Source organism: Nomascus leucogenys, chromosome 4 (assembly GCF_006542625.1).
Source record: "Nomascus leucogenys isolate Asia chromosome 4, Asia_NLE_v1, whole genome shotgun sequence".
Taxonomy (NCBI): domain Eukaryota; kingdom Metazoa; phylum Chordata; class Mammalia; order Primates; family Hylobatidae; genus Nomascus; species Nomascus leucogenys.
Genome location: NC_044384.1, coordinates 9,585,063 through 9,598,800, shown reverse-complemented (window position 1 = coordinate 9,598,800; position 13,738 = coordinate 9,585,063). Strand labels below are relative to the sequence as shown.

Here is a 13,738-nt window from a genome sequence, read left to right as displayed (position 1 = left end):
CAGAAAACATTTTTAGCCACCTGCATTTATTATTTCTAAATCAATTCACACTATTTTCATATAAATAACTTTCAAAAATATTCTTATTTGTTCATATGTTTAAATTGCATAATGAATTTAAATACAAAAAAAGTTTGCATCTGAGCATCACCCATGCCCAGGAGCTATCTTTGGTATTGGAGGTATAGTCATGACCACTACTGAAAACATTCCTGATCTCAAGTAGAACACATTTAGTACAGCTAGCTGGTAGCATAAGAAAATCGCAGGCACAGTGAAGAAGAGAATAGTTGGAAAGAGTGGAAATACTGGAGAGATTTTATGATCTTTTGAAACTTTCTGAGACAATTTGTTTTAGTGTGTCCTTTCCATATATAACATATGATTGTTGTTGTTTTTTTAATCAGATCTTAAAATGTTTTTCTTCTTGCAGTGAGCCGAGATTGTGCCACTGCACTCCAGCCTGGGCAACAGAGCGAGACACCGTCTCAAAAAAAAAATGTTTTTCTTCTAGGCCGGGCGCGGTGGCTCACTCCTGTAATCCCAGCACTTTGGGAGGCCAAGGCGGGTGGATCACGAGGTCAGGAGTTTGAGACTAGCCTGACCAACATGGCAAAACCCTGTCTCTACTAAAAATACAATAATTAGCCAGGTGTGGTGGCGGGCGCCTGTAATCCCAGCTACTCAGGAGGCTGAGGCAGGAGAATCGCTTGAAACCGAGAGACAGAGGTTGTGGTGAGCCAAGATGGTGCCATTGCACTCCAGTCTGGGCGACGAGAGCAAGATTCCGTCTCACAAAAAAAAGAAAAGAAAAGAAAAAAGAGAGGAGAAAGGAAGAAAGAAAGAGAAAATTTTGTCTAATAGTTGAATTTACTCCATTTCTATGTATTGGTATAACATTTTGGAGCCTACATCTTATCATATTTCATGTTATATTTGTATTGTAATTCTTTTTTATTATATGGTCTGTTCCATTTTTTTCTATTCTCCCTTTCTGGGAAGACTTTGGTGTCTCTTTTTTATTTTTCCTTTTTTTCCTAAGGGAATGGCAAACAGTGTTCTCACAGGTTTAGGAGCAGTGGAGTAGAATCTAAGAAACTGAGATGAAAGTATATGAACCATGCAGGTTCAGAAATTGACAATGCAACTTACGGTTTAGAGAGATATTTACAACGCTATTAACTTTTTATGTGGATTCTTTGCTTTACGTTAAAGTCTTTTTGTTCTCTTAAATTGCCTTCACAGATAATTTAAGCCTGTGGCTCTGGTCTGTGGATCCTCTTTCATCATAATCCTGAAACATCATTTGCCTTTTTCACTGATGGTACAGAAAGCAATGATGGATAAAACTGATGATGCCTTACCATGAGTCAAGGCAGTGGCACCAAACTGTAATAGTAAATGTAATAATAGTTGTATGTTCTTTAGTAAGAACCAAGCACTTCAGTTAAAAAAAAAAAATTGGTTATACTTACGGATGCCATTGATGAAGCTATAAAAATTATTAATTTTATGAGATCTTCACCCTGAGCATACATCTTTCTAAAATTCTTTTTATGAAATGTGAATATTTCAAAGACACTTTCCAGTACATACTGAAGAATGAAGAGTGTCTCCAGGGGAAGTGCTTGTTTGAATTGCTGGCTACACTAGCTAACTAGCTCCTATTTTTGTGTGAAATAACCACTTTTACTAAAAACAACAATCCACAGACACACATGATTATTCCATGTGGGTTTTAATAGATATTTTCCCATAAATAATCAACATGAGTCTGTCACTTCATAAAAACAAATGACAGTATTGTTGCCAGTGATAAGATTCAAAGTTTCTTTTTTTTTTTTTTTTTTTTTTTTATTTGAGATGGAGTCTCGCTCTGTTGCCCAGGCTGGAGTGCAGTGGTGTGATCGCAGCTCACTGCAGTCTCTGCTTCCTGGGCTCAAGTGATTCTCCTTCAGCCTCCAGAGTAACTGGGATTACAGATGTGAGCCATAATGCCTGGCTAATTTTTATATTTTTAGTAGAGATGGGGTTTCACCATGTTGGCCAGGCTGGTCTCGAACTCCTGGCCTCAAGTGATCCACCCACCTTGGCTTCCCAGAGTGCTGGGATTATAGGCATGACCAATGGGTTTGAATGTTAATAGAGTAAAAAAATTTTGTGTTATGGTTTCAGATTTTACAGGGCAATTTAACATTAAGAAACTATCATTCATCGAGTTTTGATACAGTATCAAAGAAAAATATCCATAGTTATATGAAAAGGTTATTAAATAAAATATATTGTTCCTTTTTCTAGCTATGTATCTGGAGGAGGCTGAATTTTCTTCTTACAGGTAGTCCCCTATGCACAGTTTCAATTACCCACAGTCGATAGTCATCTGAAGACAGCTAAGTGCAGTACAGTAAGATATTTTGTGAGAGAGAGTCCACATTCTCATAGCTTTTATTACAATATTTTGCTATAATTGTTCAATTTTATTATTAGTTATAGTTGTTAATCTCTTACTATACCTAACTTAAAAATTAAACTTTATCGTAGGTATGTGTGTATAGGAAAAAAGTAAAGTATACTTTATACAGGGTTCTGTACTATATGTGGTTTCAGGAATCCACAGGGGATCTTGGGGTGTATCCCTTGCAGATAAGAGAGGGCTACTGTACTGTAACAGATTCAGTGCAGAAGCAGACACGAGAGCCTAGCTGTCTTCCTTTAGTCAGGCAGAAGAGATTTACAGTAATGTCATGTGGTACCACTTTCACTGATTTTTATTATCATTCATGAAAATGTTATTTATGTTAACATGTAATGAGTATATTGTCATTTTAAAGCAAATATAAAATTAGGCTGGATACAGTGGCTCATACCTGTAATCCCAGCACTTTGGGAAGCTGAGGTAGGAGGATTGCTTGAGGCCAGGAGTTCAAGACCAGCCCGGGCAACATAGACCTCATCTCTACAAAAAGTAGACAAAATTAGCCCTCATCTCTACCAAAAGCAGACAAAATTAGCCAGGCGTGGTGGTGTGTGCCAACTGCTCAGGAGGCTGAGGTGGGAGGATCTCTTGAACCCAGGAGGTTGAGGCTGCAGTGAGCCGAGATCAAACCACTGCACTCTAGCCTGGCCAACACAGCGAGACTCTGATTCTGTGTCTTCAATAAATAAATAAATAACAGATTTTCTCAAGGTTTTTTTTTTGTTTTGTTTTTGTGTTTTTTTGACAGGAGTTTTCGCTCTTGTTGCCCAGGCTGGAGTGCAGTGGCGCAATCTTGGCTCACTGCAACCTCAGCCTCCTGAGTAGCTGGGATTACAGGCACACGCCACCATGCCCAGCAATTTTTTTTTTTTTTTTGTATTTTTAGTAGAGATGGGGTTTCACCATGTTGGCCAGGCTGGTCTCTAACTCCTGACCTCAGGTGATCTGCCTCGGCCTCCCAAAGTGCTGGGATTACAGAAGTGAGCCATCATGCCCGGCCTCTCAGTTTTATTTTCTAGTAGGGTACATTTCAAGAGACGCAACCCACATAAACAATGCTTCTTCCTGTCTTCCAATAATTTTTAAGAGAATAAAGGGGTTCTGAGACCAGAATGTTTGAGCATCACTGATGTAAGCAGTAGAATGACAGGACAGTTTGGCATAGGGAAAGAATGTGAGCTTTGCAAATAAACAGCCAGGTTCAGATTCTGGATCTGCTGTTTCTACTAGCAAATTGTTTAACTTTGTTGGGCAAATTCCAATCTCTCTGATAACCAGTTTCCTCATTTTATAAAACGGGGATAATAAAGCTGTTTTGTTTATTGAAGTTTAAGTAGTTGTTTGATCTTTTTAATTTTTTCATTATGTGTTAGGATGACTGACAGACATGACTACCTCAAGTCATTTAAGAAGAGGTTGAAATTATTTGAAGAAGTTATCCTTTACAAATATAGATAAAGTATTGAAATGTATAAAGCTTTTTCCCTTGAAACTTTATATACATTTTCAAGTATATGTATAAACTTAAAATTTTACAATTAGAAAAGCAGTAAAACTAATTCAGAACATTTACTTAGGCACGAGACAGATGGTAATCCTATAAAAAGATGGTATATATTTTTGGATGTGCAAACAGAAAAACAGATACTCTTAAAAATTTTAGAGTAATCTTTGCCTAGAATATGAAAGGAAGAGATAAAAGACCATATGGCCTAATAGAACTTTTATAGTTTGTAATGTCTAGGATTGAATTTTGTTTCTTTAATATTAGTATTGATTAATAGCTTACAAATACGGATTGGTAGTTGAAAAAGGAATAATTTTCAAGCAGGTAATTGCCAAGTACTTTTACCGTAGTTGCTAGTCCCTCGTGTTTTGGGGTATGGGCATGATAGTGGGAAGCAGAACTATTGGAATCTCACATTTAGTAGGGTTAATCAGTTACTGATTCTGGCAGTTATGATATTTCATTATGCTTGGGTAGAAGACATACTACTGAGACACTGAGTTCACCTAATATACAACTTCACTTATTATTTAAAAGTAACTGGTGCTTCAAATATTTTAAGTTTTTTATTTTTTACAACTTATCCAGACACATAGTACATGACAGTAGACTTTTAAAAATTGCTTCTTCCTTTTGGGGACGTGATATTACTGATCTCCTGATAGTTTGTCTGATCTGAGTGGTTTTTAGTAAGAATGATTCTATCTGCGCACCACCCAAATCCTATCTGTAACTAAAAGGGGACAATCGTCAGGTTCTCCCTCTCCTGTCAGTTCCCACCGTGTGTACCATTATATTACTGAAGGGTTGATACTACAGTTTATCTGTTCATACATCTGTCTCTCCTACTGGATTAGGCGACCATCAGTTATTTATCAATCTGTGTATTGCCACACAGGGCTGAGCCAAGCTGACTCAGCGGAGGCCGAGTAGGGGCTTAGTAATTGCAGAGTGAATTCATGAACGGGATCAAAGCTAGAGCCGTAGTCTTGTGCCAAGAAACTGAGTGGTGTTAAACTGCTGATTTGGGAGGCCAGAATCTTGTTCTGGGCTTTATTAGCATTTCGCTCAAGTCAAGCGAATCACCTTGTCAAGGCATACTCTGATGGTTGCAGAGAAGGCAGAACATGGTGTTGGAGGAAAGAAAGCATTCTACACAACCTAAACACGAGGCCTTTGTAAAGTAGTGTTAGGATCACTTAACGTGGTTATGGAACCAAGATTTTTTCCTGTGAAATGACTTTCAGAAAGTCTTTACCGAATTGAAATCCTGTCATTTCAGTGTAGAACAATGTACAAAAAAAGTTTAGAAAAGATATTTCTGGATATAGAAGTAAAAATTTGCCATGGGAAATTGCAAAAAAAGAAGAGTAAGAAATAATAATTCTGGAAATATGTTTCATAATCTTCCAAATAGATCAAAACTAGACACATAGGTTTTTATGGGTGTACTTCAGAGGTGAAGCTTTTCAACCTGCACGCATTGAGCTTCTTCCTCCTCTGTGCACTGGGAACTTGAAGGTGAGTGATTCTTGTTCTCAAGGAACTCTCGAGTATAGAGGAACATCTCTAGATAGTTTATTATAGATAATGAAATTCTTTTTGTTTATTTTGACACATGCTTAAGTATTTAAAATATGCATCAGTTGTTGAGTTGACTAGGCTTGTTATTGCAGTTCTCTGGAACGCCTTAACTGTCATGCTGGGACACAGGCTGGGACATGGGCGGGCAGCGGAGGAGCAGTCGGGGTCAGTGCTGAAGGAGTGCACAGGTCTAGCTAGAGGCCAGCTGGGAAGGATGTGAACACTGGCCCACACATCAGAGATTATACCAAAAAGCAGGGTGCCAAAAGAACAAAAGGGAGATGCAGGCTTGTTCTTTATAAACATCATCGGGCGGGGCGTGGTAGCTCAGCCTGTAATCCCAGCACTTTGGGAGGCCGAGGCAGGCGGATCACAAGGTCAGGAGATCGAGACCATCCTGGCTAACACGATGAAACCCCGTCTCTATTAAAATACAAAAAACTTAGCTGGGCGTGGTGGCGGGCGTCTGTAGTCCCAGCTACTTGGGAAGCTGAGGCAGGAGAATGGCGTGAATCTGGGAGGCAGAGCTTGCAGTGAGCCGAGATCATGCCACTACACTCCAGCCTGGGCGAAAGAGTGAGACTCATCTCAAAATAATAATAATAATAATAAAATAAAAATCATCAAATACTTGCCAAATGCTCATTGTGTAGTAGGCAGTGATCTGCTCTGCTGGGTGCAATAGAAAGAAATCCTGGTCCTAACAGAGCTGACATCAAGAAAAGACTGGGGTGTTCTTGTTCAGAAGTTAAAGGATTAAAACTGACTAAAATAAAACTTTTGTGGAAATATTTTTTAATATGACTCTCTTTTTATTTTTATTTTTTAGAAAATGGCTCCAAAGGTTAAATGAAGCAGGAAAAAAACATAGATGCAGCCTTGCAGCCTCTCCAGATGTTTGGCGATAATATTCCAGATAGAAATATTGATCCCTTGGATTAGGTAACTAGTCATAATGAAGAAAATCAGTCTTAAAACCTTACGGAAATCTTTTAACTTGAATAAAAGTAAAGAAGAAACTGATTTCATGGTAGTACAACAACCATCGCTAGCCAGTGACTTTGGAAAAGATGATTCCTTATTTGGTAGCTGCTACGGTAAAGATATGGCCAGCTGCGATATCAACGGTGAAGATGAAAAAGGTGGAAAAAACAGATCAAAAAGCGAGAGCCTGATGGGTACGCTAAAAAGGCGGCTTTCTGCAAAGCAGAAGTCAAAAGGCAAGGCGGGCACACCCTCTGGGAGCTCTGCCGATGAGGACACCTTCTCCTCCTCCTCAGCACCCATAGTCTTTAAAGATGTGAGAGCTCAGAGGCCGATAAGGTCCACCTCACTCCGCAGCCATCACTACAGTCCCACGCCGTGGCCTCTGCGGCCCACAAACTCCGAGGAGACCTGCATCAAGATGGAGGTGAGAGTCAAGGCCTTGGTTCACTCTTCCAGCCCGAGTCCAGCCCTGAATGGCGTCCGGAAGGATTTCCACGACCTCCAGTCTGAGACCGCGTGCCAAGAGCAAGCCAATTCACTGAAGAGCTCGGCTTCGCATAACGGGGACCTGCATCTTCACCTGGATGAACATGTGCCTGTCGTTATTGGACTTATGCCTCAGGACTACATTCAGTATACTGTGCCTTTAGATGAGGGGATGTATCCTTTGGAAGGATCACGGAGCTATTGTCTGGACAGCTCTTCTCCCATGGAAGTCTCTGCGGTTCCTCCTCAAGTGGGAGGGCGCTCTTTCCCCGAAGATGAGAGTCAGGTAGACCAGGACCTAGTTGTCGCCCCAGAGATCTTTGTGGATCAGTCCGTGAATGGCTTGTTGATTGGCACCACGGGAGTCATGTTGCAGAGCCCAAGAGCGGGTCACGATGATGTCCCTCCACTCTCACCGTTGCTACCTCCAATGCAGAATAATCAAATCCAAAGGAACTTCAGTGGACTCACTGGCACAGAAGCCCACGTGGCTGAAAGTATGCGCTGTCATTTGAATTTTGATCCGAACTCTGCTCCTGGGGTTGCAAGAGTTTATGACTCAGTGCAAAGTAGTGGTTCCATGGTTGTGACAAGCCTTACAGAGGAGCTGAAAAAACTTGCAAAGCAAGGATGGTACTGGGGACCAATCACACGTTGGGAGGCAGAAGGGAAGCTAGCAAACGTGCCAGATGGTTCTTTTCTTGTTCGGGACAGTTCTGACGACCGTTACCTTTTAAGCTTGAGCTTTCGCTCCCATGGTAAAACACTTCACACTAGAATTGAGCACTCAAATGGTAGGTTTAGCTTTTATGAACAGCCAGATGTGGAAGGACATACATCCATAGTTGATCTAATTGAGCATTCAATCAGGGACTCTGAAAATGGAGCTTTTTGTTATTCAAGGTCTCGGCTGCCTGGATCTGCAACTTACCCCGTCAGACTGACCAACCCAGTGTCCCGGTTCATGCAGGTGCGCTCCTTGCAGTACCTGTGTCGTTTTGTTATACGTCAGTATACCAGAATAGACTTAATTCAGAAACTGCCTTTGCCAAACAAAATGAAGGATTATTTACAGGAGAAGCACTACTGAAAGATTGAGAACCCTGCATCTTGCACTTTGGGAATAAGAACAAGAGATTGAAATACAGTTTACAAACTTTCATTGCCATCAAAATCTTTTGCTGCCATAACTATTTCAGTTTTATGTGTAAAAGAGTCATCAGTTTGTTTAGGGGTGGGGAAGTGTCAGCAAGGTGTCTTGGGTTTATTTCAGTTGTTTAAAAAGGGAAGTCTTGAGGTTTTAGAGGTGTGAATTATGTTTCATCAATGTGCAGAATAATCACAATGTGAATTATCAGATTCTCCTCAATGCCCCTCCTGCCCAGTCCTTTGCTGCTATCCACTGTGATTTTTATGCATTAAAAGCACATTTCATGTGTATTCAACCCTAAGTAAAGTTGAATGAAACTTACAGAATGGAAATTGCTATGTCTTTTCAAATGGCCCATTTTCAAAAGATAGCGTTGAATAAACATACCTGTGTGGTAAAACACAGAATTTACGTATACACTGAAGATGAGTTTTTAATCTCTTACTTTAAAAAGACTTATTTAGAATCGTGAATTGACCTAATCTTGGGTAATGGAATGGAGATCTGCAACATATCTTTTAACAACACCTTTTTCTAAATTATTTCTAAGGTTGTGCTAATTCTTTTGGTCGTGAAAAGTTGAATTTTTCTGTTGCCTTCATTTTCATCTTCTAGTTTGTCTATTTTAATAAATGGCCTTACATTAAAAAATTGTAAAGAAATGTATACCACCAATTTAGAAATTGTTGCCTTTTCTATAATTAAACTCGGGTACAAATTGGCATAACATGAAAACCTATGGAACTAGAATTATTATTAAAGAAATATTAGATGATCATAGCTTCCTGTGATAGCATTTTTTTGTGTGTTACCTATACTTTTGGTAAAATGTTTTATCTGTGGTTTCTTTAGCTTAGTCAACATTTTCTTGGGTGAACTTGATTGTCAACTAATTTTCATAAATGGACTGGATTCTCTTGCAACATTAATGTTTATAAAAAGTTTTAAATTGATTTGAATAGAAAGAAAACATTGTTTTAAAGTTGGATTTATATTTTTCTTCTACGTGGTTACTATAAAAGTGTGCTGGATTTGACCAATCCTTACCCCCACTATAAAGAGAACTCTTGATGACTTTAGTTTAAAAATTGTGGAAATTGTGGAGCAGTTTTTCTCACAACGTGAGAAAAATTCTAAACCATATTAGATAATGTGGAAGTCATACTGTCTATCATATGTACTGCCATTTAAAAATAGATTTTTAAAATTTAGCTAAGTCTTAAGTAATTTGCCGTCGCTAATAATTTTATCTCCTTGAGTTGGTTGTTGGGGAGGGATGTTATATTCAATAATTTTTAGTTATTTTGAAATGCAGAGTGTTTATTCATTTCACAGTTCTGCAATGGATGTAGTATTTTGGGATTGCCCTGTCCAGAAAATTTTCAGCTACACACCTTTAAAGGAAAATGCTTCTGTCTCAGATGAAACATGTAATTTGGGATGGTTCTTCCTTTGTCACTTAAAGGAAGAGATAATAGGAAAAGTCTCTTACCCACTTTAAACATGAGGGTAAAGGTTTAGGTCAAACTTACTGGCTTTGTCATTCAAGCATATCTGAATCCTCACTTTTTTCTCTTTGTTTTTTAGGGTCAGAACTGAGATATTACCAAGAAAAGGCACAATGCCATAATATGGTGTTATGGTATTTTGACTTAAAGGGGAAAAGGTACTTAATTTTGGTGGGATGTTGATTGTACCTTGTTACAAAGACTCTCATTTTCTCATATTTTTTCTCCTAATAAGATGGAATATGGAGTATACTGTAATAATATAATTTAAGTGTTCATTATAAGCTATTTGGATTAAGAACTATTACAGAGTTGTAAGCTTGTTATCAAATTAATGCAAGACATTTAAACTATTTTTTTGCAAAACTATTTATTTTTAAAACAACTTAAAGTATATCTAGGGTGAGTTAAAGTCCCTGTGCATCTATATTAGATGGCAGGTTTCGTCACAGAGTCACTGTGTACTAATAATAAATGTTGAAATGGCTTCTCCGTGTCTCCAGAAGCATTTACATGTCCTCCTTGTGAGATCATGGTGCACAGAGGTCTTTGGACTGCCCTGAACCTGTCTGATGTGGACATAACCTATTCCCTTCGTTTTCTCATCATGCCATGTGTTTAAGATCTACCTGCTTAGTGTCAAGATTATTCAGATTTTCATCTAAATGTTTTTAAAGTTGTATTTTGTGTTTTAGTGGAGGACAGTCTTGATACTGTTCTAATTCAGAAAGCCAAATTTTGATGCGCTTTTGTATATTCATAATATATACTTTAATATGCCCTATTCTAATCTAGTTTGAAATTGTTAGATTCTGATAGTATAATGATAAAGTCAAACTATTTGCCAAAAAGTTAAATTTACAAGCAGAAAGATGTTTTGCGATATTTTCTACTTTTGTGTAGAAAGATAACCATTTGGGGTAGGCAGCACAACAGAATGTGAAAGATTGGCTTTATATGTTACTAACACAGTCCAGTTAAAAGTGGAAACAGGGAAAAGAGAGAGAGAAAACTCATCATTTAGTTTGGTCTAGACACAATTTGGTTAAATTTCAGGATTCTATTGGCAGTTAACATAGATGACATGGACACAGCCTGTGACTGCTTTTTAAATACGTGCTTCTAAAAATCTGAGCTCAAAGCAAGAAAAAGAAAACAGGAAAGCTGTATCCATTTGCCATAATAGATGAATCAGAATTGTTTTCTATTAAATATTTCATCACGAAATATGATGGAGGCCAGAAGCTATTTTTAGGCTTACTATAACACTATTATGCATTTTTATAAATAATAAGAAGGCTGTAGAAAGTACTTGAAAAATGTCTAATTCTTTCTCTTTCTGTCTAAGGAAAACTCTTTCTACTTGGTGCAATAATCTGAAAATTTAGAAGGTCAAAATATGTCACAGGAAATGATCATAGAACTAAAAATAGTTTTTAAGGAAACCAGCTACATGGGGCAACCAACCATCTTGCTGTTGAAGAAAACAAAGTTCCAAAAGGCTAAATCATTGGCATAAAGGAAACAAAACCCAAAGTTTACGCTGTAATTTTTGAGCCAGTATTACTGAAACAGGATAAAAGTTACTAAAATCTAACATAGGTTAATGCAATGTCTCTGCTAGTGCTACAAGTCTAAAATATCTTTGTAACAATGCTTTCAGAAATGCCAGTTTTAATTACTGATTGTATATGAGAGATACTGCTTTATGAATGAATCGGAATAATACATTTTCATTTAAATCTTAATTGCTTTTCATCAAATGCGAAGTCTTAATTTCAAAATGAAATCACACTACCAGCAATAGACAGTTTTCTTGAAAACTCTAATAAGGAACAATAGCCAGTTCCATAAATAACTTTAAAATTCTAAAAGTGTTGGTACACTAGCAATCACAAATATGGTTTCTTTTAATACTTTTTTAATCCTGTAAAGAAGGTTTTTTATAAACATTCTTTTTATTAATCAGTCATAACATGGCGAAGTGTGTAGTTGCTGTTTCTGAAAAGTGATCCAAACTCTACATCCAGAGATTATGAAAAATTCTTATAGAATTTTGTAATAAGCATATACATGTTGGGTTAAAGAAATTTCATAGTTGTTGGAGTGCCATGAAATTAATACTTGCAATTCAGATTGCGATAGTTTACACTTTTTCTGTATGTTTCAAATCAGGTGTGTACCATTTGTACTGAGAACACCACAGAATGAATTATCCAAAGTCCATTGATTTTAATACGTGTTTTGGTTTGTAAACAAATTATAGTAATTTCTTGCACATTTTTGGAAATTAATTGTATAAGAATTTATGTATCTGCTTCTAGATACAGTGTGTAAATAAAAAATTTCGTTCACAAGACCTGCCTTGTAGTCTACTTAATACCCTGAGAGGTGCCTGATGTTAGTATGGAGTTAACTAGATAATTTCTGGGTGTCCCAGGAACTGCGCAGGGGCTGGAGGGTGAGAACCAGCAAATTTTAGTAAAAATGGGAAAGCAGAATCATGTCCGTAGTGGAAGATGTCAGCTATTGGTGCTAATCTATGAAAGCCTTCCCCGTGAAGGCTGGAGTGAGTTTGGAGAACTTGTACTAAGCAAAAAGACTAAAAACTGACACAGAAATGAAACCTCACTGAAAGAAGGCTAGGCTAAATGATACAATGTTTGGATTGTGACATTAAAAAAGCATATCACTATTAATATTTCATTGAAATAGAACCAGGTCATTAAAGTTTATGTAGGGGTCATTTAGAAATTTTTTCATAGATAAGAGTTCTTATATCCACTGCATTGTATCTTTCAGAGTCCTTAAACATGGGATTAAACCACCCACTTTATTTTGTTTGAATACTTTGTAGACAAATTCTTTTTTTAAAAAACCATGGCTAATTCAAAGATGAATTTTAAACTGATCTTGTTTAGAATGTATCACAAATTTTCGCTTCAGTGAAACCCAATTTGGAATCTGTGATGTTAACATTATACTTTGCTGATGACGGTGCTAATGAAATACTGTATTATGAGATTATCGTGGGATCAAGAATTGTGCAAAAGAACAGACTACACAAACGTACACCATCACCAGGTAAATAGACTTTTAACTTTTTTAGAAAATGTTTCATATTCATGTACCTCTTCTCCAGGGGTATTCATTTAACAAGATAGAGGAACAGGGAAGTTTGTTGAGGCCAAGCTGCATTCCTTGTAGGTGCTCATGGTGCTGAAAGGCCACCTATGAGGAGGGCGAGGGTGAGAGCAGGCAGATGCTCTCAGAAGATGAAAGACCAGCTGCTAGGCTGCCAGATAACACAGAAAATACTGGCCCTGCTTCAGAACTTCAATAATAACATAATTTTGTTTGCTATAGCCAATTTTTTTTTTACTCCCACCTTTAAATTTGTACTTTTTTTTTGTTGTTGTTTTTGTTTTTAGCCTCACAGATTTTACTTCTGCTTTTCCTAGGCTTTCAGCTTTCTGGATCAAAAATAGTTTAACCTTTATTTCTGTTGAGTTTAGCTTTCATGTCTGCTGTTTTGGCCTAGTGGCTTTTCTGCTTTCAAATCTTCAGCTTCATTTACAATTCATTTTTTTTTAAATGGTTGTTTAATTCTTTTAACTTTATTTGTATTTCAGTTTCTAGTTTTGGGGTTACCTAACCTTTTGAATCCTCTTTTTAGCAAAATGTGACTCTTCTCTTCCTTCCCTTTGTGTATGGCTCATTTTGCTTATGGATTTACAGCTGCTTTGACCCTTGCGGCTCTAGTCAGGCTCCCCCTTATGTTGGAATTTTCCAGGACAGTTTTCCTAGACCTTCACCTGTGAGACTTTATGGTTCCATAGGGTCTTTGTGTTCCTTTATGGAAACAGCAGATTGGATGGAGAAGTGTTGGTTTATGATATTACATAATTCAGTCCTAGTAGGAAGATCAGTCATAAACCCCAGGAAACAACCAGTGGATTTGAGAGTGAAAAGGACCTTTTGCTTGTTAAGATTTGGTTATAGAAGTCAAATCCAGAGACCCCTGGGAGTGTCCCAGGCCT

At 37.6% G+C, this 13,738-nt stretch overlaps 1 protein-coding gene across 2 annotated transcripts in view; it reads left to right on the top strand.

Annotated features, from left to right (window-relative positions):
• The window catches only part of SOCS6 (suppressor of cytokine signaling 6), a 45,066-nt gene extending 33,009 nt beyond the window's left edge, over positions 1-12,057 (top strand). For both annotated transcript variants that reach the window (XM_030810282.1, XM_030810283.1), the window contains exon 2: positions 6,397-12,057. In XM_030810282.1, coding sequence (XP_030666142.1) covers positions 6,523-8,130 — 1,608 coding nt within the window. In that variant the 5' untranslated portion in view covers positions 6,397-6,522 and the 3' untranslated portion in view covers positions 8,131-12,057. The remainder of the gene's footprint in view (positions 1-6,396) is intronic.
• Positions 12,058-13,738: the final 1,681 nt, after the last annotated feature.